Source organism: Wyeomyia smithii, chromosome 1, assembly GCF_029784165.1.
Source record: "Wyeomyia smithii strain HCP4-BCI-WySm-NY-G18 chromosome 1, ASM2978416v1, whole genome shotgun sequence".
Classification (NCBI taxonomy): Eukaryota; Metazoa; Arthropoda; class Insecta; order Diptera; family Culicidae; genus Wyeomyia; species Wyeomyia smithii.
In genome coordinates this window covers 130534478-130558918 of record NC_073694.1, presented here as the reverse complement: position 1 = coordinate 130558918, position 24441 = coordinate 130534478, and the positions used below count along the sequence as shown (strand labels likewise).

Sequence of the window (24441 nt, the reverse complement as noted above, 5' to 3'; positions counted from 1 at the left end):
TATTTTGTGATTCCCCAGTTGACACATGCAGTAACGCTGGCGCTGTTGTCGAAATACATGACGCAGCGCGAACACGACAGCAGATGGTGCTAGTGTTACTAACGTAAAGTACTGGAATCATCCAAACGATGATTTTATTGAAAATTTGTTCGAAGTGTTATGTCTGTTAGTCTGTGGAGCTAGGTTCTGTTAGTCTGGTAGTCTGTGATTCAACCATACGATTTATGGTTTCTTTACATTTGGATTTGGTCGACGAATGGCGGGCTTGAGCGAGTGAGAGCGAAAGACTATTATTTGCGAGTGAGCTATATGCGAGTGAGAGCGAATGACTGTTATATCTTTTGCAATGAAACGTCAAAAACGGATAATCCCGGTGCTTCCCAGAATGCTGTATGCAATAGATTCAACAACAGCTCGGTGCAGGGGGCTACATGGAGCGGCACAACAACACTCTTTTGACAGTTCTGGAAGGTTTGTTTTTCAAGGTTTCGGAATTTGGAGCGATAAATCAAATTTGATTTAGTTCTTGCGAAGATGGTGACCAATTCCATTAAAAAGCGCATGAAATCTAGTAATAATGAACACATTTCTATTAGAATATGTCAATCTCGTAGGGAGCTTCGTAGCCACAAGGTTTCAGAGTCCGCTTTGAGAACGAGTGGTCGTGGGTTCGAATCTTAGTAGAATCAGGCCATTTGGTTGTTAAAGGACTTTAACATGGGTTTATTCTCAGGCTCTCCACTCCATACCCTTCTTTCAAGCTGAATTCTATAGTACCCCCTGCTGACTTTCATAAAGGGCTATTCCCACTGCTTCCAGGCCGTGGCTATTACGTGTGCCGTCCGTGCTTGTTTGAGATTGATTGCATGCGTTCTTACGAACGCATTCACACCGACGCGCCGTGCCCAGACCGGGGCAGCGCTTAGTTGCCGTCGTGCTGCCGCCGTGCAAGAGAAAAACTATCGTTGCCGACGATACTTTGTGTTGGCCGGAGAGTGCACGGAAGGCACTCGGGTAGATGCGTGTATGTTGTAGTGACATATTTCGCGCGATATGAAAAAAAGAGGAAGAGGTTCTTTCACATACACACATCACCATTTCTCAGCCAGAGCGCGGCGCAGGTACGGTTCAAACACGGCGCAGTGTGAATGCATTAAAAGAACCGGAGAGGTATTCCCATGGCCCTGCCTGGAGCAATGGGAATAGCCCTTAAGTCCCTCTTAGAATTAACCTGGTCAGAGAGGAACGTTAAGTGTAGCCTCAGTTCAGGCTATTGTAATTGGCGATATTAATAGGATAGAAAAAGGCTCGGTATAGTAGAGCAGTGAGCTTGAAAATAAATGAAAATAAAAAGCGTATCATCCACTTCAATAATAATACTGCCAATAATATGAAGTGCGGAGTACAGAAAACACCTGGGCAATATCACAATAGATCAAATGTCTCTGGTCACAGTGATGAGTCCACACAGAGGAAAAAAAATGTCAATCTCGTAAAAACCATTAGAATAAAAACTTCTTTCGACTCCATCGAAAATAAATATATGTTCGCAAAATTTAGCTTCCAGAACTGTCAAATTACGTCATCGTACAATTATCAAAAGCAATAAGTGACTCTCTTCCTACCCACACTACCGAAAGAACAATATTTGTGCAAAATTGATTTATTATCGTATCTCGGTGTTCCGACTTTTTTTTACTGTTTACAATTTTTTGCCGATTATGATTACGCTGCTTTACAACCGAGTTAAAAAACATTCAGTAACCGTTCAATTGAATATTTGTTCAGCTGCTCAAAACATAGCATTGCAAACAAATAGCGACTTCTTTTATTTGTGTTGCCCATCGGAAGGCAAAGACCAATGTTGTGTTGATCCATCCCACCAAGCAGTGATTCGTTTTTGTTTCCCTCAATGCTGGGTACTAACACATTCGCACGTATCGCAATTTTCCATCAATGTTGCAGTATTCAGCAAAAATTTGTAAATTTCACAGCTGATGCTGACAATCACGGAATTTGCGTCCTAAAACTGAGCGGGGAACCGGAGTGAGACAGAATCCCGATCTTAGTTTTCTGGACGAGCAAGAAAAGGCCTCTAAACTACTCCAAATAGCCATATATTGTCTGGATGACGGTCTTGTCTCAGATGGAGAGATGGAAGCGACAGAGACTAGTCCTACTGTCGAAAGCAGGCAACCTTGTTGTGACGCATCGGTGTATAAATCGATCAATCTACCTGATACCGCGAAAGATATTTGAGAGGATTTTCCTTGACAGATTGATGAGGTACACCAAAGAAGTATGTATTCAAGCCTTTTTTTATTTCAGGTAAAGGGAAAATTTGCTGAGAAACACCTGAGAGACCAACCTCAGGTAGTGTGAAGTTTGACCCACTAAAACCCTTGCTTCAGGGAGCGGCTTTTGTGCTCTGTGCAACCTGCTGGCTCTATCAAATCTCCTAGCTAATTAGTTAACTAACCCGGAGACTGGCAGTCAGCTAACACTGGCGTATCGGTGGTCAACCTGTCACCTGCTTTGCAACTCTAGAGCTATTTGAGAGGCGGTTGCACAAACCGCCCTCCAGATTTTCGGGTCTCAACACATCCTCGTTCACTACCATCATGTCGCTCCGCACACGCGCAAAACGAAGACATGCTCAGCATGCTCTTTTCCGCATTCGCATACTCCTGCATGCCCGAACAAGATTTGTGTCAGGTGGAAGTTAACTTCTCTATGGCACCTCCCGACCCATCCGGATACCATCGGAATAAGTCGGTGCGTCCATCTACCCTTCGCTGAATTGGACCATTCCTGCTGCCATCTGATCATCGAGAATGATCTTCTGGTACCTCGTACGCCCCTTGTATAAAGTAGGTCAAAGCATTCTACGTCCTCCCTAATGGCTATGCTGCTAGGCATCATGCCGAACAGAACGCAGTCGAATGACACTGTACGAAACGCAAACCTCAGGTACACGAGCCTGTAGATGCTTTCCAGTTTACCACGATAACTGTTAGTACCTAGCGCTAAGTATGGACGAAATTACGCTGGCAAGAAGTTTACGCTTACTACCATTCACAGCTGAGCTATTCGACATCATTCAAGATAGTACTGCAAGAGTCGTTGAAGCCCTTTTGCAAGCATAATTGATGTGACTATTAAATGTGAGCTTATCGTCGACCATAACCCCCAAGAGCTTCAAAGATCGCTTCCAGGTGATGGTGCAGTCTCCAACTCTGACTACCGCCTGTTGCTCTGATTTGCGGTTATTCACAACCGCGAACTTCGTCTTATGGTGAGCTAACTTTAGCTTCCTGGAGTGCATCGAGCCTTCGACCTTGCGTATACAGTGCGCGGCCGTCAACTCGACCTCCTCGATCGACTCACCATAGACCTCTAGCGTTATGTCGTCTGCAAAGCTGATGATCACAACTCCTACAGGCAACTTGAGTTTCAACACCTCGTCGTACATGACATTCTACAACACCGGTCCCAGAATAGAACCTTGCGAAACTCCTGCAGTAATTGAGACGCACTTCTGACCCTTCTACGTGTTATAAACAAGTACTTGGTTCTGGAACTAATTTTCCAGAATCTTGTACAGCGACACCGGTACATGGATGCTCCTGGGCGCAAGCGCTATGAAGTCCCAACTGGCGCTATTAAACGCATTTTTCAACGCTGGAGTGCTTCCTCCGCCGTCTTGTTGACGGAGAGAATAGCATCCAGCGTGGACCTGCCCTTCCGGAAACTGAACTAGTTGCTTGCCAGACTGTTTACATCCTCCATGTACCTCACCAGTCTTTTGAGAATAATCCTCTCAAGCACCTTGCCCGCGGTGTCCAGCAGGCAGATAGGCCTGTATGAAGATGGGCTCCCTGGCGGTTTCCCAGCCTTCGGCAGTAAGACCAAACTCTGCCGCTTCCAGCTCTTCTTGAGAAGAGGCAGTCATCCAGGCACCTCTGCATGATTGCCCGAAACAGCCGGGGCCGTCTTTATCGCAAACCTTATTGCCGATTAGGGATTCCATCCGGTCCCGGTGCCTTGCTCGCCTTAAGGGTGTTGGTGATCATGATGAGTTCCTCATTCGTAACCCTTACCTCTCCCTCGATGTCAAACGGCTGTCGTCGCTCACGGATTGAATGTTCGGCAGGTTGGCCGACCATCCCTGGTCTGTGTCTGAGATACTGGAACGTCGGACATGAGACGCGACTGTTGGAGGCCAAGAACTGGGCTCGTGGCGTGGAAAGAGTCCTCCAGTATCGCTGGTGATCGCTCTGCAGGCTCCAGCGCGCCTTTGGTCTTGGCCATTACGATCCTCTAGGCGTTACCTCACGGATTCATATTGGCACTCGCGCATAGCCTATCGAAGCAGGCCCCCCTCCCCAACTAGTCATGTGTAATTCGTGTGCGTCGCCTTGTTTGCCGATCTAAGGAGTAGATTTAATGACTGCGCTGCGGAGACACTTAAGGTGTAACGGCGTTAAAGCCACAAACGGCCGATTTCAAGCTACCACTTCGAATTCGGTAACAGTTAAGGCGTCACCTGTGAAAACGCTATTTTATGTTTGCTTTGGTGAAACATAAAACATAAACATAAAAGAGCGTTTTCACAGGGAATGCATTATCTATTTCCGAGTCTTGTGCTACTGAAAATTCGAAGTGGTAGCTCGAAGTCGGCCATTTGTGGCTTCAATACCGTTTGGCCTTGAGAGGTCATATACCCTTTTTGCTCGAGAAAAAAGAGCAATGTTGGGATTTTTTTAGCGCTCTTTTATTGCGTAAAAGTAGTAATTTTCCGTAAGTTAAACAACAACAAAAAAACACATTTGTTCATGAGAAATACCAATTATTTGTGGAAAAATAGCCGATACCCCGAAACGCTGTTTTTTGCAGAGGTTTGCGGTGTTTACGATAATGACCCAGCAAATCAACTAAAATCAAAAACCTCATATTATTTCATTAGTAAAGAAGTGTGCCGGGTATCTCAACGATCATTTTCATAAGTGTTTTGTTTTCAGTGCAAACGGGAACGTTTTTTCCCTAAAATACATGTTTTGGGTGCTGAAAATTTCATTGAAAAAACTTTTTTCCGGCAAAATTAAATTTCGTGTATAAAAAACGCTCCTTCAACGACCGGGAAATTTAATTATGAACATCTAAAAAAAGATGTAGAAAATCGGTTCAGTAGTTTTACCACAATCGTAAACACGGCTAAGTCATTTTTTGAGAAACACCTTTCCGAGAAAAAACATATAAAGTTTCACGTTTAGCTTATGCGGCCGTGACTAGACGCAATCAATATTCCACTAAAGCTGTTATAGTTTTATCACAGACACGTGCCTTTTCGGAAAAAAATCCTAAAAAATCTTCGTCCTTATTCAACACGTTACACTCATGTGCCACCATGTGAGCTTATTGCCTACTAACTTATTTTCGTAAACCGGTTTTTGTCTTTGCTTATGGGTGTGCATGCTTGCTTAAATCAATACAAGTGGCTTTACTAATGGTTTTTGTCTTAGATAACAAATGTGCACACTTGCTTATCGCGACACTAGCGGCATTATGGCCCACTAAGTAAAATTTCAAAATTATCGTTATTTTTCTGGTCGATGAAATCATCATCGAGTGACACGTCTGTTTGTCGGTGGCTTTATTATAACGAGACTCAGTCTCTCTAAAGCAAACTCTCTACAGTTTTATATTGAGGAGAAACTCAAGGTGGGCGAAAAAAGACAAATTTGCACTCTTCCGACCTACGAATTCATAGTTTTCAAGACGATTTTCTGAACGATTAGAGTGATCTTTAAATAAATTAAAATTAAAAGTGACAACTGTTACAGTTCCATATGATGTGAAATTGAATCGTGTCATAGCAGAAACATCATATTTGCAGCAGTTCTTTCCCAACTGGTCACAAGCCTCCTTTAAAACAGTATTTTCAGCACATGACTTAAACAAGCATCAGTTATCATCCAATTGCAGCGCGGTATTTGAAACAACTCGCTCACGATATAATTATCTCAACTATGCCATCATCCATCCACTGTGTTGCTCTTCGTGCGATAGCGTATGTTTGCACAATGCCGAATGACATCAGTTTCGAAGACTATACCTTTATTGCGAACCCTAACACTGCCACTGCATGTGCTGCATGTACGCGTATTCCGGGAACTATCCCACTTGGCACGTCCGGAACATAAATAAAATCATAGCGTAAATAATGTCATGATAAATGCTTATGCGACGTACTGTCAGGAGACTCGTAGTGAAACCACCATCCATATAACAATAAAATACGTTTATCTTGCGTGCATACCCGCGTGCATCTGTGCAGCTTACTCGAGGGCGGGAAACGATATCCGAAGTTCTCACATGCATAATATTTGCAACTTGGTAGACTAGCTGAACATAGATTCCATGTGTATGCATACATAGGTTTGCGCATATGATACAACGCTCGCGTCAGTGCAGCCCTAGATAGTGGAAAGTACGCTCTCAACTACAAAAAAAAATCAACTGCCAGCAACAGCTCACAGGCAGCAGTTTAAAAGAATCAACTATAATGTACGACGGTGGTGAAACACTTAACAGAGTGGTAACAGTACAACAATGTAGGAATAATGAAATAAGTGGAGCACATTACTGTGTAGATTCGTTACCATTATGTACTAGCAAGAGTACATAACATTTTTAAACATGTACAAAATACAGAAATGTTTTTCAGTCAGTAAAGCCACTATATTGATTTTTTTACCAGCAAAAGAGGAAATGTTAAGGTTCCATTTCAGAGTCAGAAGTACTCAGAAGAGCCACTTAACACTTATTGTTAAGGTGTTATCAACGAGGTTTTTCGTTTCAGTTTCCCTCGTCCGTGATTCATTTGAATGTGCAATCTGCGGTAGATTCAGTTCACATTTAGTATACCTACGTGAAACTCGAATACTGATAGAATTGGTTAACTGATGATATTATTAAATATTAAATATATTAAATATATTCAATTATGAAACACATCCTACCATACCAGCATTAAGACAAGGTAGCTTTAATCATAATTATGTGCATCACAAGCGGAACGCACTTTACATGTTACATGTTTACATTATTGAACCAATAACATCCGCTCTGCATATACATGGTTTCTCTAGTATTTCTTTTCATCACATTGAAAAGTAAACAGTAAAGCCCTATTTAGAGTTCCAAGCGAAGTGAAAATCCCATACAAAATGTTCAATTTTTCACGCTCGTGAAAAATGCAACCTGCAAAAGTTTCACTTCGCTTGCTTCGCGATCCAGCGAAATCGAAGGTTGTGGATCTCATCTTTTTCACTTGGGCTTACTTTTTTCACGCATGCAAACGCTAGTGAAAAAAAAGCAGCAGCAAGCGAAAACTTGCGTGCGTTTATATTCTGTCTGTTGCAGCCAATTTTCACCTCACTCGGAGTGTAGACTCGTGAATTTCGCTTCACTTAAACTATAAACTACAGGCTGGTGAAATACTTGCGTATTCCACAATCGGGTTTTCACGACAGATTTTGCTTGCGAAAATTTACGCCTTTTCACTTGTCACATTCTTCACTTCGCTTGGAACTGTAAACTATGCTTAACCCCCAAAAATGCAACTTTATAGTGTCGGAATATAGATACTATCTTGTTTGACAAAATACCTTCAATACCGTACGTTTTTCTGGGATTTGCATATAGCTGGAATGTGAAGCTACATTATTACGAATGAAAAAACATCTGACTCAACTGTCTTTAATTTAGATAAAACATTTTACAATCCCTCAGTGTACAAAACAGTTATTTCATTTAGGTTTTAACGAATTTGTATACCAAAATAATTATTGTCGAGATTTTCTCCAAATTTTGTGTAGTGTTCTTTTATATTTTGGCTTTTGTCGTAAAAAGATATAGTAATCACTGTAAAAACGAAAACTCTAAATTAATGTCATATACTCCGCGACGCGGTTTAATAAACTGGGTTTAAGGGGCTCACTAGACTCACTTGTCTTACAGATGGCTGGACCAACCTTGAAAATGTTTGTGTCAAATGAAACCGCATAGGTTTAACTTGCATTGTATTATAAGCGTACTTTTAGTGTATAAAAATGTAGAAATAATCTCGAGTTCAGTCGAATTTCGTCCGAGTAGCACGACTGAGTCGACTACTTGAAATTTGATTACTCCTGCTTGTTCCCATAGTGACAAGAATGACAAAATAGGTCATCCTCTGTAATGCAATCAGTCTTATCACAGTGACAACTAGCTGACAACTCTGACAGCACCAAGTCCATTACAAAGACATGCATTTAGATTCTCTTTTTACACATTAGAATTAATAAATATTCGTTTAAAGTTTCGAGTGAACTCCAACCTGGAGAAAGAGTTTCGACTGCTAAGACGTTCGAAATACAATAACTATATTACTTTTCCCAAAATAAGTTTAAGACCGCTTCCATAAAACTTCATATCGCTTCAGTCAAGTTACACAACTCTTCATACGTAATAGGGCTGTATGCAGGCTTGCCAGCTCTACGGATTTGTTCTACGGATGTACAAATAAATGGGAAATCCGTAGAAAAGAGAGGGAAAATCCGTAGAAATCTATAGAATCTCCGGATTTTCATGAAATAGTTCTGGCATCTCTGGCTGTATGATTCATGTTATAATAAAGAGAGACGAATTTTTGAGTCGAGTAATGCTAGTTTGAATGGTTTATTGAACAATAGAGAAAAACAGAAATTAAAAATCGTTCTTATTCATTGACTGACTGCAATACGCGGTGTCAACTTCATCCATACAGTCCATGAGAAAACGTGTCAGCTTCCTCTGTACTTGATTTGCCACCACTGGCTCAGGTATTTTGCGTATTTCCTCCGCCACAAAATTTCCGAAGACTTGGAAACTGTCCACCTTTTGCATACTTTGCAAAGATTGCTGTACGCTAGCTAAGGTTTTCGTTATATGAATTATGTCATCTGCCGAAGAATGTAGTGTGGTATTTTGTGTACGCTGAATCTGGTGATGTCGTTTGACGGCTGGTTTTGATCGAACTGCTGGTTTCTTTGGATGATCGGTAGTATTGAGATCGCAATCAGCAACCTGAAAATGAAATAAAAAAAAACATAAATGTTTTATCTGTTTTTGCTCAAAATAAAAGATTTGCAAAATTGTTTTTTTTTTTGTTACACTGAAGTCGCTTTTCATATGAGCGATATTGGGCGCATAAAAGAAGCACCTTATAGTATAGTTAACCCTCTAGTGCCCAAGCCCTCCTTCAGACGGGCTTCAGTAAAATCACTCGCTTTCAATCTTTAATAAAAGCTTTAAAAATGTTTATGAAGATTTATGGTGATTTTACCAAAGCTCGTAGGCTTGGTAGGCTTGAGGATCAGAGGGTAAAATCTATCTGTAAATCAAATGTTCCTGAAACACAATGTTTTTAATAAAATGTGCCCATAAATAGAACTATTGTTGAGTTTAAAATATTTGCCCTCTAAAAAATCCTCTAACTGTGGAAAATACGAATTTTAGTTTTAGATTATTTTAGCTGGAAACAATGTTCTGTAATCATCTTCGGTTTACGTTGCTGATGTTTGTCAAAATATTTTGTTGAAGTTGTTCATAAGTTTCACCAAGTTTCTTACTACAGTTATTATTAGCTCAATGGTTAAATCTCACAACGTAGTACAATGTAGATGACCGCAACTTTGAAATCTCAGTGCAAAAAGTATTCAATCGGATATGAAACCGGACAGTAGCTGTCCCGAATTAGCCTTTTGTGCTGGAAAAATCAGTTTTTGCGCTGAAGAGCCGTTTAAAAAAGAACCGCCTTCGCCTCTCGGTTAAAATTTTTTCCCTTAATATTTTTAAGTTTTCCCTGATATTCCGTAATTGAAAAATGAATTCCCTAACATTCTCTTATTTTCCAAATTTTTGCCATCCTGAGCTAGCTCACTTATGTCGAATTCGATTTTACGGCAGGACTATACCGTCCCGGACTACACTATGCAGCTGAAAAAAAAAACACTTTCCGAGCAGTTGCAATGGTGTGTGTAATACCAGAGGTAGCTGTCAATTTTGTTTTGGTCATTATCGCCATTGTCTTTTTGTCGCGGTTGTGCTACTGTACGAAAAATTTGCCAATTTACTTAAAAATGACAAAATAACAAAATAAAATAAATAAAATCCAACCTGATGTTTGACACGCGAAGAACGATAATCAAAGCAAACCGATTTTGACACATTTTTTTTATTTTGACACATACGTGTGAATGAGTTGGTGTCTTCAAAACTGCACTCTGTTTCTTTCGCGGACTGTCCGGGACAGGAAAAGGATAGTCCGGAAAATGAATAAAAAAACAGCTATAGGACATAGTGTAGTCCGCGGTGTAGCTACACCGCAAAAACGAAAAAAACGGTGGTGGTACAGCTAATTTTGTACTAATTCACAGTTAAACCGGAAGAGCTTTGAACAGTATCGGTTGTACCATTAACCTGTTTGGACGATATTCACCGTCACTGTCAAGTGTGGGCACTTCGTTTGTACTCACCATTTGTTGTTGCTTTCTTGTACCGCCAGCAATAAACATTAATGGCATAAAGTATTTCCATGTTGTGCGGTCTGTTCCTCCTGCCGTGAATCGTTTTTTTCTTGCGGCGAAATACGCTTTGAATTGTATTCTCAGGTTATACCATTTTGCTACCAGTTGATCGGTATCAAACTTGCCGTCAAATTCCGCAGCAATTTCTTGCCAAGCTTCTTCGCGCATAATTTTGCACATGTGATCTTTGTGCGAAGAATTCCAAAGCAGTTGTCTTGATTCGACTGCTGCAATCAATTTGTATATTTCTTCACTACGCCATTCGACCAGTACTTTAACCCTATGCCTTATTTTCGGAGAAGGCATCCGCTCCAGCAAATTTTCATCGTCACTAGCAACCCTATCCGACATTATAACTATAATCGAGATTACCCCAGTGCATCAAAACAAATCTCACCGTACCGAACGAGTGTGCACATGGCAACCTCAGAGCACCTACTGACAAAGTTATTTGGTCGTGTTTGCCACGAACCGAGTATCGATATCAGAGAGAGATAGAAATTGTTCTCTCGCAGTTTGGCGAATAACCGGCAAAAGAGAAATATGATATTCGCTTCATTCTATACTCGTTTAATCTGTATTTTGAATTTTGAAAAATGTTTTTCAGATTTGCGGTATAAAATGTTTGTGAACAATCTGTAATCTGCAAAAAACAAATATCTGCATGAAAAATTGATTCAATAATTTATATTTACAGAGAAATCTGTATATATCCCCGCTTATAGCTTATAGACTAGGGACAGTAGGTATCGATAATATCGATAAAACCTCATATAAATGGTGTCGTTAACTTTCAGTGTAGAGTATATTTTTTAATATCACCGTTTAAAAAAATCTAATCTGTTAATTTGTAATTTTTTAGCCACAAGTATTAGGCAATCGGTATCTATCGATATATATTACTAAACAACTCAAAACATTTGCCAAAGCAAATTTAAAATGGTCATTTTACGTTCCTAAACGTGGGGTACTTATAACACAGAGAACAGACGTTCATTTTATTTTCAGTGGATGTGTGAAAACTTGAAACCGTCATTTAATCGTAAGTGGTATTGCTTCCGAGTTGCGACAAACCAAGCACTGATATCGATAAAATATCGATACGGCAATCTTTAGCTGTGCAACTGATTCAAATGTTTACACACGATTTTAATTTTTGTTATATGAACATGAATGTCTGTTCTCTGAGCTTATAATTTCATCCCATTGCAAGCTTTTTGATTGGTGCTTGAACCAGAGAAAACAGACATTCATGTTAATATAAAAAAATTTAAAAATGGTGTGTAAAAAATGGTAATGCCCCAGTTGCACTGCATAAATATTTTATCGATATCCGTGCTTGGTTTGCCAGTAACGCGAGCACCACATAGCGGGATTGTAGGGATATGAACCGGTTCTTAGAAAAGAGCCAAAATCCTAAAGTCAGGTTAGTGTTTCTACCTGGGCCATGAGTATATTTATTATTTGTTATCCTTATGTAGATGAAAGAAGTTGGAGGTGGGCATAGCGGGTTGCGGCTGCCACATTACACAAACCAGATTGTTTTATGATAGTTTAGTGTTGCGAATACTTTCTTTATAGTGTCAATGAATAACACTGATTTGTCACCAGACAAGACCAGTTATTTCATCTTCCATGACCCTTCAATTTCTCGTTGAATATTGAATCTTTTATAGGTACACGTTTTGTGTAAGTCATGGAAGTTACTAATCTTGTAGTTTGCGTCTGCAAGAGAATAAAGAGCTTCTTTTACTGGGAAATATATTGAAACTTTAGAAAGTTTGAAACTTTAATTAAAGTTTCGTTTGTTCTACTTATTTGGAGAATGTACTTTTAAGATCAGATATTTATATGAGTAAAAGTGCTGATATTCGATTGCCTTTCATAGTTTCCGTATAGCAAGCAATATTAAAAGTCGCCATTTAATTCTACGCAATTTCCAAATAACGTTTGTTTAAACGGTTCCCCGTGTAGAAAAAATACTTTACAGACCACGGTAAGGTGTTTTTACACGTTCTTTCGCACTATTTTATAAATACTGCAATTCTTACGTGTATTTTCCAAATTTTACGCTTTTTCAAATTAATGGTTGCTCATTGAATCTTCAATCCATTTAAATTTTTTAATATATTTTTTATTTTTTATATTAAAAAAAGTTTTTTTTTTTCATTTTTTTATTTTATTTCAACTCATTCCGAGTTCCTCTTGCTTTTCATGGAAGGAATTTTTAATTGTGTGTCATATATTTCGAATGCTGACTTTTACAAAAATGATATTCTTAGATATAAAGAAACAGTGTAAACGAAAAATATTGATAGCAGCACGCCTAACCGTACCGACTAATAATAAAAATTTAACAGTGCTTCCACCGACTAATAATAAAATTTAACAGGGTTTTCTCTTTGACAGAATTTTGGTTGATTTATGGTTTCTCTTGTCACGTCTTGTCCTAAGTATCCCTCATGTAAAAATGTATCATTATTTCAATATCAATGCAACTTATAAGAATTATCGAAAAAGGGATTCGTTTTTCAAAACCACGGTTTTTATGCTTTTTTTTCAAATAACAATGTGGTTCATCTACCCATGTAAAAAAATACTTTACTGTATATGACAATAACAGATTACAGTGATTTGTTTTTTACACGGTTTTACGACGATTTTCCAAATAACGCTGTTATAACGGTTTTTTGTACAGTACTTACCCCCACGCAAAAAATACTGTACTGTATCATTGTTTAAAATTTGTCCGCGGTCAGTTTATATATCAATGCAATTTAAAAGAATGTCGAAAAGAAAATTATTTTTGAATAATAAAGTCAGAAATGATAATATTTTGTCTAACAAAATATTTTGTCTTTTTATTAACCCTTAGAACTGCTTTCACACTAAATTCTCCTTGAAGAGAAATAGGAATATTCAACCATATTGTGCTATTGTTTGGTGATAGGATATACTGTCTCTGTTGTATATTACTACTTCAAAATTCACAGCGTCTACCACTATACCACCACGAAGTTTTTTGTGGCGAGATGAATATGTTGCATAAATATTTCACTGTTCATGTAAAAAACATGGTATCTCGACGAGGATGGGATTCGAACCCACGCGTGCAGAGCACATTGGATTAGCAGTCCAACGCCTTAACCACTCGGCCACCTCGTCGTATGTAACTTCCGCGTGCCAAGAAAGCAACACCTTCATAGCTATTAGCCCCAGCCGTAGAGCATCATGTTAGAACCGCATATGCATGTATTCAAAAGTTGAACAAGTCATCAAAACAAACACAGCCCCAAGTTCATCGGCTCTTCAAGCACTCTGTCGATGAAATACTAACAAGTCATTTCAGACGAAAAGCGTTATCATATTTCTTTTTCATTATTGATTCTCGGCTTTCTAGCAGTGTCGACGTCCGCGGGAAAAAGTACCCCAGCCTGGCTGGTAGGTTCAAAGTCGACATCACATTAGAGCAGTACGTCAGTAACATTGAACTTTGAATGAAATTCGCTTGCATAGTGCAGCAACTGAATGCCGACAACAATACAGGACCTACGTTGAACGTGCAAAATTTTTCATCACATAAACTGATGAAAATGTCGCTCTGGAAATGTTTGGATGCATCACCATCGAAACCCAAACTCAATGCGATTAACGGACCCTCGCTTTATTATTGCTCAGAAAACGGATCAAAGAATACTGCTGAAGGGATCTCAGAGATTTAATGCTATCACAATATTATGGTATAATTTCATAGCACAACATCAAAGCAAATGCTTTCCGGTCTTCTGATATGATTGTTGTGGTCGAGTGTGTTGAGATGGCAATCAGGCAGGATACCGTACATATTCATGTTTGGGTACACTCGGTTTCATTCTGATTTCAAAAATATAATTTGCCATATCCAACGGCAACATTATTGTAAGAAAAATAAACATTTAGAAGCAATGATTGAAGGACGATGCAAAAAGTTTTTCTCATATTTTTATTTTGAATATCATACGCAGAAACACTAAGTGTCTATACGCGATTAAAATGACTGTTCGACTGACAGCTGGCGCTGCAGTAAAAGTGATGATGCTGGTTTGCAGGCAGCATTTCACCTATCAAGATTCTATTTGCAGTTAGTTATCACGAGTTTGTGTTGCGGGAGAATTTACATATTTAGATTTTTTCTCACTAGACAGTACTGCCGGTACCCGCATAACTGTCCCATACTGATTTTGGTCACTTTTGAGTTATCATCGGGAATAGACTTAATTGTTATCATGTTTCCTGGAAAAAAAATTAAAATTGATACTTTTGTATGGAAAAACATGGAAAAATGTTTTCGTCCCATATTGAAAGTACCCGCATTACAGTCCCACTGCAAAGTGGTACAAACTGCAAACATATAATTTTGCTCCAGATTAGTGTATATCGGATTATTTTAGGCATATAGGAGTATGTGATTAATTAAATAGACTAATGTTGTTTTTCTGTAGTACAATCTACGTTGCCAATGTTACTGCCGGTTGCTGGTTGAATTTATATGTGATGGGACAAAACAGCAAGTACTTTTGAAATGTACCCGCATATTTTGTCCCATTTGTTTTTTTTTATTCAAGTTATATAACGTAAAACCAATTCCATCCATGGTTTTTTATCTCAACGATAAACTTGTGGTGCCATAAAACTGTTATGGTCGTTGGTTCTAAATGTAATTGCTGGAAATCCAAAAATTCACGGATAATATTAAATCGCCGTTTTCTCAACATGTTGTTTTTCATTATGGGACAGTTATCCGGGTACCGGCAGAGTAGGTTTAAACTAAAAAACATGCAAGTCCAACAATGGTATGCAATGGGATGAGGCATATCAAACTAGATTTTCTATTAGGGATGTCAATTTTCAATGTTTTTTTTTTGGAAATATTGGACTTTCACTTTGAAAAATACTGAAATTACACTCTTTTACATAAATGCAAACAAAAATGTGTTGCATACGATTCAAATCACATGATTTTTTCTAATTTTTATTTTTTATTTTTTTTCGCCGAACTTCTCCGGACCTCGGAAGCATTATCCTGACCTAATTATCCTGAATCGAGTAACGTTCGGATGGCCACAACACAATCTGACTCTTGACTGGACTTTCCGGAATCTACACAGTCCGATGTTGAACACTGAGAATATGTTTCAGATCGAAATATTCTCTTGCACCAGACCTAACCTTAATTGGATATACAGAAATTGACGTCTTCATTTAATATGCCAGAGTACGTTCTGTAATAGCACAGAACAGATATGCAACTTCGAACAAAACTCTGCAGCAAATTGGTGCCCAAGATTTCGCATTCATTTTTTACTGTTCCAACCTACATTGATTTTACAGTGCATCGTTCGAACAGTTCGCTCCAATAGTTTGAACATGCACCAAAAAACTATTTTTTTTGCTTTAATAACCAGGCAAAAAGCAAAAACATCATATCAAGAAGACTGGGAACTCTGCCTGAGATTGAGCGACAGTTTTGGCAGCGCAGTCTTTCGAGTAAAAGTGGAACTGACGCATGCTAGTGTGTGTGCTGGCGATGTGGATGCAAGCCGATCGCACAGGTTGGACCACCACATACGCCCACTCTGTCTTCGCAGCGCTGCAAACTTCCACCTTCAAAAGATGGAGTGCGCTGTTTAATTTGACGCTTGTCATTTGTATAGGATCGATCCAGAGATGCCAGCCTTCTTGAGATGCTGTTTTTGCAAAAAGGTTATCTTGAATAGTTGAATCTATCAAAATCAAGTTCACAGGACCGACCGCACTTCACACAGGACCGCATTCAAGAGATCTTTGAAGTGGAAATTCAGTAACATTTCACAATCAACGTCAATAGAACAAATTAAACTAAAAATCTTTCAACCATTCAAACATTGTCTAACAAATTTACTTGGATCGTACACCTCACGACTGTTGAAACTATTTTAACCTGTTAGTTGATTTACTTGAATATTTTCGTTGGACTTGGAAACCGAATTTCTCGATCAACGACAATATTTTTTTCTCGTACCGTTTTTTATACCTAACACCGCTAGAAATGCATATCAGACGCGCTGTACCAGCACTGCTTACGACATCAGGTACAATGTAAAAAAATAATTGTCGTTAGTCAAGATATTCAGTTTTCAACTTGGGCAACAATGAAATTCATTAAAAATATATCTACATAAAAACCGTTGCACGTATGCGGGTGGCACTGTACGTTTATCATGAAAAGGCACCCTCGCTATACCAGCACCGGGGAGAACAAAGGATTCTCTCGACGAAAAAGCGGCGAGAGCTCATACGGTTCTTTTGTTGAATGAATGGAATATAAGCGTGATGAAATTTCGAGTGTAAAATGCATTCTCTCCACCGCTAGATGTCGATACTTAAAATAAAGAGATTCTGTCTCGTTTTTGGTTCTTCAGTTGAACAGATGTGGTAATAGTGAAAATGAAGACGCCACAAAACCAGATTAGATTTTAAACGGTAATGATAATCTCATGATGGATATCAATAACAATGTGTAACAAAAAGTGACTGTTTTTCTGCTTTGGCTTCTATATGTGTTTTTTTTATGTATTCCCCGAGCTTGGACCTATTTCACCTCAAGGGGTAACAATGGCGCCATTTTGAATTTTTGTGAAATCGAAAATTTTCAATGTTTTTTCGACTCTTGATATTACATTAAACAGATAATCAATATCAAATAAGTTATTCTGATGTCGAGATAAGTCTATTTCAGTATTGTAGGGGAATTGGGGCAAAATTGATTTGTTGCTGACTTTTTACATGGATCAGATATCTACCAATCGATTGCCGAGACTGTTTTCCTCAATATAAGACATAATTTGAGTACCCCATTTAAATATTAGTGGATCCATTAATGCTCTACAAACTTGGTATTATTTTGCTCTGTGAAATATATTAAAACAATGCCAAAACTGTTTTCGAAGAATCACCGTTTTGAAGTCAGATACCCAAACGATTACGAAAAACAAAATAATTCTGTGCTATAACTTAACAATTACTTACCCGTACAATGGCGCGCTGGCCTCCGTTTCCAAGCTCTATTTCAAATTGTTCTTGAGTTAAAATGTTTTCAGTTGTAACAACCTGAAAGTAAGGAAAAGGTTAATCAATGATAAATGTTTTCGAAGAACACGGGCGAGTTTTAAGTAACTAGAGCGGAAATCCCGGGAAATGAAAATTCAAATCCCGGGAAATATTTTTTTCAAAAAAAAATATTTAAAAATCGATTTAAAATTACAGTTTCTGTACACTTTTGTGCAATGCTGAGTAAAATCGTAAAGAAATGTGCTCATGAATGACTTGTGTACACTTCTTTTTTATTGTTATTCGTCGTAATCTCGTATAAACAAATCTGGCTCTTGACAGTGTGAATCATTTCTTTCACTCTGATGAATGTTTAAAAGATAAAACAACAATGTCACTTTACTGCTTCACCTATAACCGAAAGTAAAATGTCCGAGCTGCTGCGATGTATTTAAGAAACTCGATTTGCACATTAATTAAAAAATTGAATGTTCCACACCAACGTACTCATTTTTCATGATAACGCGACGAAATAGGCGTTGGTATCTTTGATGAAGCTTTAGCAGAACATTTTTGGCGTCTTTAGCGTCTATAGCGTTTTGCCGACCTGCTTCTAAGTATTCTAAGTGATTTTTTCTGATTCAGCCGACTTCTGCAACAAGAAACGCTCATCTCTAACCGAAGAAGGTCAACGTTCTTGAAATCGTATGTTAAGAAAAATTACCAGCCGAGAATTCATTATCTTGTCATATTGTTAATTACTTGTTTATTGCTTGTTCTTAGTCCCTTTTTATGTGACAAAAATAAAGTCCAAATAAAAAAAATTGCCGTTATTTTACTTTCGAATCGAATTTCGAATCCGGGATTTTCTAAGAAATCAAATTTTTCTTTCCCAAATCCCGGGAAGCTGACAACCGTCGGGAAATGGACGCTCTAGTTTGAAGTAACGCATACAATTGTTAGGTTAAGGAAATTGAGTCATTTGGCACGTCCCTTAAATACATTAAATTTGATGTAATTTGTCGTTATGGTTTACGATAAATCATCATCATCTTTCTGTCCACGTACAACTTGCCTAAGAATGAACACATGTGTAAAAGTCCCTCTAACACTGAACAATCTGATTCTATACTAAGTTTCGAACTCATGATCAAAGCGGTTTTTTAAAGCGGGATGAAAACGAAAAAAAGCGTCAGAAAATCGAGCGTCAATTGGGCAAGTAGAGATAAAAATAACTGCTGAAAAAATCGAAAAAGAACTGTATTTATAATTTCAGATATTCCATACACTTATTGTATCTACTTCAATTGGAATAATTTGTAGGGGACATATTCCATTTATTAGCTTCAAAAATCTAGAGTCATTGTATCAATTTATTTGTACTCCATAAACTAACTACATCTTTTGTCTTATGACTAACGTTTTAGGTTTTAGTAAAGTAGGCAATGTATGTAATTTTTCAAGGATGTGGAAAATGAACAAGGACAGATTAAGGTGTGACTTAGACTTAGAAAAAAGAAGATTTTTTTAAGTCTAAGTCACACCTTCTCTCCTTGTTCATTTTTCGTATCTTCGAAAAATTGCATACATTGCCCACTTTACTAAAACTTAAAATTTATTTGTAGCTGTACTTCATTCACTTTTATCGCGCCAATCATTTGATGAGACTAGAATCGGTGTTTCAAACATTGCTTTGTGTGTTCGGAATAATTCTACTCAGCTTATTTTTTTACCTCCAGCCACCATTGTCACCAGCAGCCCTCTAAACTTTTTGCACCCATGTCAAATCGCTCCGACACTCATAATTTACAAAACCTAAAAGTCCTCCCATTTTCATGTGCTCTTTCATCGATCAATATTTTCTTTCAACTTTTCTCAAATCATTCCATGTCAGGTTTCCCTCATTCCGTTGGATGGCCCCGTTCTCTATAACCAACTCCGGATCTAGAGATACATAATTTTCCTCGGAAAAAGAAAACAACAAAAAGGGAACGACGTTATTTACGACAGTTTCTGCGTTTCAAATTAAATTACGATGTGAAGCGCTTCTTTCGAAGCGTTTCAGTACTTTCTGGATTCTACTTCACGAAGCATTTAGTAATTGTTTTTATTTATGTCTCAGAAAACGCGCCGCGTCTGTTTCCGGATTAGAACATTCAAAATCGGAAATTGCCTTGACCCCGAGAGGTTCACAATGATAAGGAATTTGTTCTAACTGAGCATTGCTTGTCGGATTCAGCCATAAACTTCTTTTGTCTGTTGATACCGGTCCTAGCAACTCCGAAACAAAATTATTAATTATTTGTGCTCAGTCGACGTGACAGCTTTTCGCTGCTCTTCACTTAATTAAAGGTCAATGTTATATCCCTTGTGCAATCTGTCGACACCCAACTTGGCTCCCAAGTTGGTAAATTACACCGAAAGGCCGCGGTTGTCATGCAACTCGCTGCTGATGAAGGTGACACGTGCCCTAAATATAAACCAAAAGCCGTTTGTGTGCGGCTTGATATCTAGGGCCTTCTTCTCTGCACTAGTCTGCTCATCAGAGCATCATATTCCCACGTGACCGCGTGCGTCGGGACTCGTAAGCAGAAACATTATCCCGTTATGATTTTGCAGGAAGGAGAGTTATCAGTGAAACTCGAAATGGGCCATCCTAGTAAACTGATTCGATTTTGCTCCTATCTAAATCATACAGAAATAGGAATTTTATTGGTTCTAATATAACGGTGGTGCACGGCGTCAGGATTCAATTCCTAATGGGGTGTGCCAAATTGACATTTCCAGCGTGAGTTTTCATTACGGAAACATGTAATCCAAAGGGAGGTGTTAATTGGTGAGCGCCTTATGTTGATGATTTCGTACGGGGAAAACCATCATCGGTAGCAAAAAAAATGCAAATGAAATCTAACTTCTATTTTAAGAACATGCAACTTTTTTGTATACTTAGTATAGCATAACTTGTACTTCATGATTTTTATGTTAGGATTTAATTTTGCCCTGCAACCCCCTCACTTCGAAGATTTGCGAGGAACCGATGCGAGGAACATGAATAGAGTACCTCACTGCTACAAAGAATGTTATAAACTACTCTTCAAGCGTTGAAACAATCAATTTTTTCAACAAATATCATTGGATTGCTTAAATTTTGTTAACACATGAAAGATTTTTGTAGAGCTGCGTCTCTAAAAAAGTTTTACACCCCTGTAGAAAAATGACTATCTTAACCTGAATTTGGATACGCATGTTTTAGGTTTCAGCCAGTTATTGGAAAATTTGAACATCTTTGTATAAAAAAACACGAAAATGAATACAAATATTTTGAGGAATGTTGGAAATAATTGATTTGGTTCTGGGACTACAATGCTTTGAATAAAATATTCAGTTTGCTAAGTCGAATACGTGTGCAAAGACCATTTAAATCAAAAATGGTCAATAAAATTTTTGCATATTTCAAGATCATTTAGCTCACTCCGTATGTTTAATGCGAGCTCCTGCAGAGATCTTTATAGTGATATTATACTATGACATTATATGTTTACACTATTAGGCGGAGAAATCAAAAGTTGAACAATCAGGTGGAAATAAATAACTTTGCGCACCTCTGGACTCTTTCAATAGTAAAAAGCTATAGAAATAATTCTCAGCAAATGTGGAGCTGACGATTGAAAAGCTCCACATTTACTGCTTGAAATAGAAATAAAAATAGCTTGACTTGCATTATAGTCATTAAAAATAAGAAAGATAATTCTCAGCTTCATCTACAAATGTGTAGGTGTGTGGCACACGGATGATGGTGATGGAGTGCAATGAAGGCTATTATTTTTTTTCCATAAAATTTATGAGCTAAGTTTTTATTTATGGGATATAAAATTAATTGTTTTTACGATTGCGCACCAAGTCCCGAATTAGCAGTCGAGGTATCCCGCAAATCCTTCTTAAAACGCATGCAAGAAAAAAAACTTAAAGTGAGATAATCGACATCCATCGCGTGCACCCTACGTGCTGATTTATTCGGCATGTAGCGTTTCTTGTGATGGAGTCAGCGCGAAACTACGGTTTGACTAAGTAATTGGGGCCTTTCTGTGTTTCGTCCCTCCGGCTACAGGGGTATTCATGCCATTCCAAGAGCTTCATTGACGATACCTTTTCTTTAAACTTTCCGACCATACCTTCCGTTCGCATACGATCCGATCAGCTTTTAATTTTATGGCTTGTTTCAACGTTGTTTCTTGCAGACTGCAACGATGAACAGCAAGCAAATGAAGATTTTATGTCGTCATAAATTTTTATCAATTCTAATAGTCGGTGCGATAATGTGAAAAAGTTCTCTGCATTGTTGATTATAATTGACTAATTACAATACTAATAGTTCATAGTTACACCGAAATAGGAGCGAAAGAAATTTTCCTTTGAATAAACATCACATAAGGTTTTCTGATTAGCATAGGATAGCATAAACAGTTGCACAAATTCGTAGTTGGTGCCAACAAAAACGCTATGTTTACGAGAACAAATAAGTCCTGATCGTTAAAAGCGACATAAAATTTGGGAACTAATTACATGTTGCTCCACAAGTGTCAAATGTCTCCAGAGAATTGCCATCGCCCTGGCCACGTCCTTGCAACTGTTGGGATGGGAAAAGGAATGTTAGTCCAACATTTATGGTAAGCATGTATAAAACGCCCCCCGGGGCATAACGCCCCAGTGCATTTATTCGGAAACTCATAAAAAATAAGTTTGAGACTATTGGAAATCCGTAGCGCGTCATGGGACCAACCTTCTGTGCAAGTTTGATAATTGTTCGACCCCTCTGTGATTTCAGAATTGCGTCTGGGGTCGGTTTCAGATCTCTTGGCATCACTCTAATTTTAGAAGTACTCATATTGGATGGTATTTGGTAATTTTTTAACTATTTTCCAGAAACCGGAAGTCATTATGTTGAATTTCAAATTGGCATTCGAAGTTAATTTCTGGTTTCTGAGCATTATATCGATTGTGAAAATATGCATATTAGGTATGGAAGTCACTATCTTGGATTTAAAAATTAGCGTCTGCGGTCGATTTTTGGTCTCTGGATATCATCTTGGTTCCAAAAATATCCATATCAGGTGGTATTTGGCCTTGTTTACATTTCTTAGTTGAAGTCTGAGTTCAAAATAAAGCTTTACATTTTTCACTAGTAAAAAAGTGGACACGTAGCTAATTTTACAATCGAGTACTGCAAAAATGACTGAGTTATAAGCATTTGAAATTGGACAATCACGCAATCGCTCTCGATGTTTTCGGTATTTCAATTTGCACACCTATCTCAGAATGTTGCCGTAAGATGTAATTTTTCGTCAAAAAAAAAAGTTTGAACCAAGTTAATTCAAATAGGAAAAAAATCAATTATATTAGACAAAAAGAAACAGAAACAGTTTAGATTTGTACTTCAACGACCGTTTGGCTACAAAGTCGTTACCATGACATAAAATCGAATCGAAGAAAAATCTATCTATCTATACATATAAAAATGGAGTTCTGTTTGTCTGTCTGATCCATATAGACTTGGAAACTACTGAAGCGATAGTCAAAAGTTGTCTGTAGGGGTTTTTGGGGCCGGGGAAGGTTTTTATGATAGTTTGAAACCCCTCTCTCCTCTGGGAAGGAGGGCCCTCATACAAATGAAGCACAAATATTTCATAATTCGAGAACTAATCGAGCTAATGAAGCCAAGCTTGGCACGTTAATGTATTAGATATCAAGAAAAATTTTGTGGTAGTTTGACACCCCTTCTCGCTTTGGAAGGGAGGGGGTCCCGTACAAACGAAACACAAATATCTGTATAACTCACAGAAGCAAGAAATATTTCTGTGGTAGATCGACACACCTCCTTTTCCTATAAGGGGGGAGGGGGTTCCCATACAGATGAAGGACAAATTTCTGCATAATTCATAAACTAATCAAGTAAATGGAACCAAATTTGGCATGTGGAGGTTTTTGTGGGTATGAAATTTTGACACCCCTCCCTTCTCTGGAAAGAGGAGCTTCTTATAAATGAAACACAAATGTTTCCATGACTCCAGAATTGATAAGCAAAAAGAACTAAATTTGACGTATGAAAATTTTACGGGCAAAAAAATATTTTCGACACCCACCTTCTTCTGGAAGGCAGGGGTCTCATACACATATAACACAAATTTTCGCAAAATTCAAAAATTATTCAAGCAAATGGAACCAAATAAATATGGCGAGAGAAGATTTTTGGGGGGCTAAAAATGCTTCTTTGATGGTTCGACAATCCTCCATCTTCAGAAAGAAAGGGGTACTACACATATAAAACACAAATGTTTCGCAACTCGAGAACTAATCGAGTAAATGGAACCAAATATGGCATGTTGAGGTTTTTAAGGTTTTTTTGGAAAATGTGATGACACACCGTTAAACATACGGACACGAGGCATATGGACGCAAGGCCGAATGGACGCGACGTCAAATGGACACAAGGCCGAGGGGGAGTTAGGCGGAATGCGGTATTATCGTCTTCACATCATCACAGCTCTCTTTAATAACATGTATTTCCCTTCAGAGTGTCATTTGGAAAGCAATACACTCACGACTCGCTGTTCGAGCGGATGCTGTCCTTAGGGTAAATATGTATAAAACGCCCCCCAGGGGCATAACGCCCCAGTCCATTTATTCGGAAACACACAAAAAATAAGAAATGAGACTATTGGGAATTCGTAGCGGGTCATAGGACCAACCTTCTGTGCAAGTTTGA

General features: G+C 38.3%; 1 protein-coding gene and 1 non-coding gene across 7 annotated transcripts in view; both read right to left on the bottom strand.

Annotated features, from left to right (window-relative positions):
• Positions 1 to 8697: 8697 nt before the first annotated feature.
• LOC129718788 (uncharacterized) overlaps positions 8698 to 24441 on the bottom strand; it is a 99904-nt gene continuing 84160 nt past the window's right edge. For 3 of the 6 annotated variants that reach the window (XR_008727043.1, XR_008727042.1, XR_008727044.1), the window contains 2 exons: positions 17658 to 17738; positions 8968 to 9108 (listed from right to left, as the gene is read on the bottom strand). Coding sequence is in view for 3 of the 6 variants with exons in the window: in XM_055669868.1 (XP_055525843.1) it covers positions 8749 to 9108; positions 10560 to 10961 (762 nt within the window). In the remaining 3 variants the exon portion in view is untranslated. Of the gene's footprint in view, positions 9109 to 10559; positions 11037 to 17657; positions 17739 to 24441 lie in introns of those variants that run through there. The other 3 variants (XM_055669869.1, XM_055669870.1, XM_055669868.1) reach the window with 2 other exon arrangements.
• On the bottom strand, positions 13694 to 13775 carry Trnas-gcu (transfer RNA serine (anticodon GCU)). Its single transcript has one exon. It is a non-coding gene; the product is annotated as a tRNA-Ser (tRNA).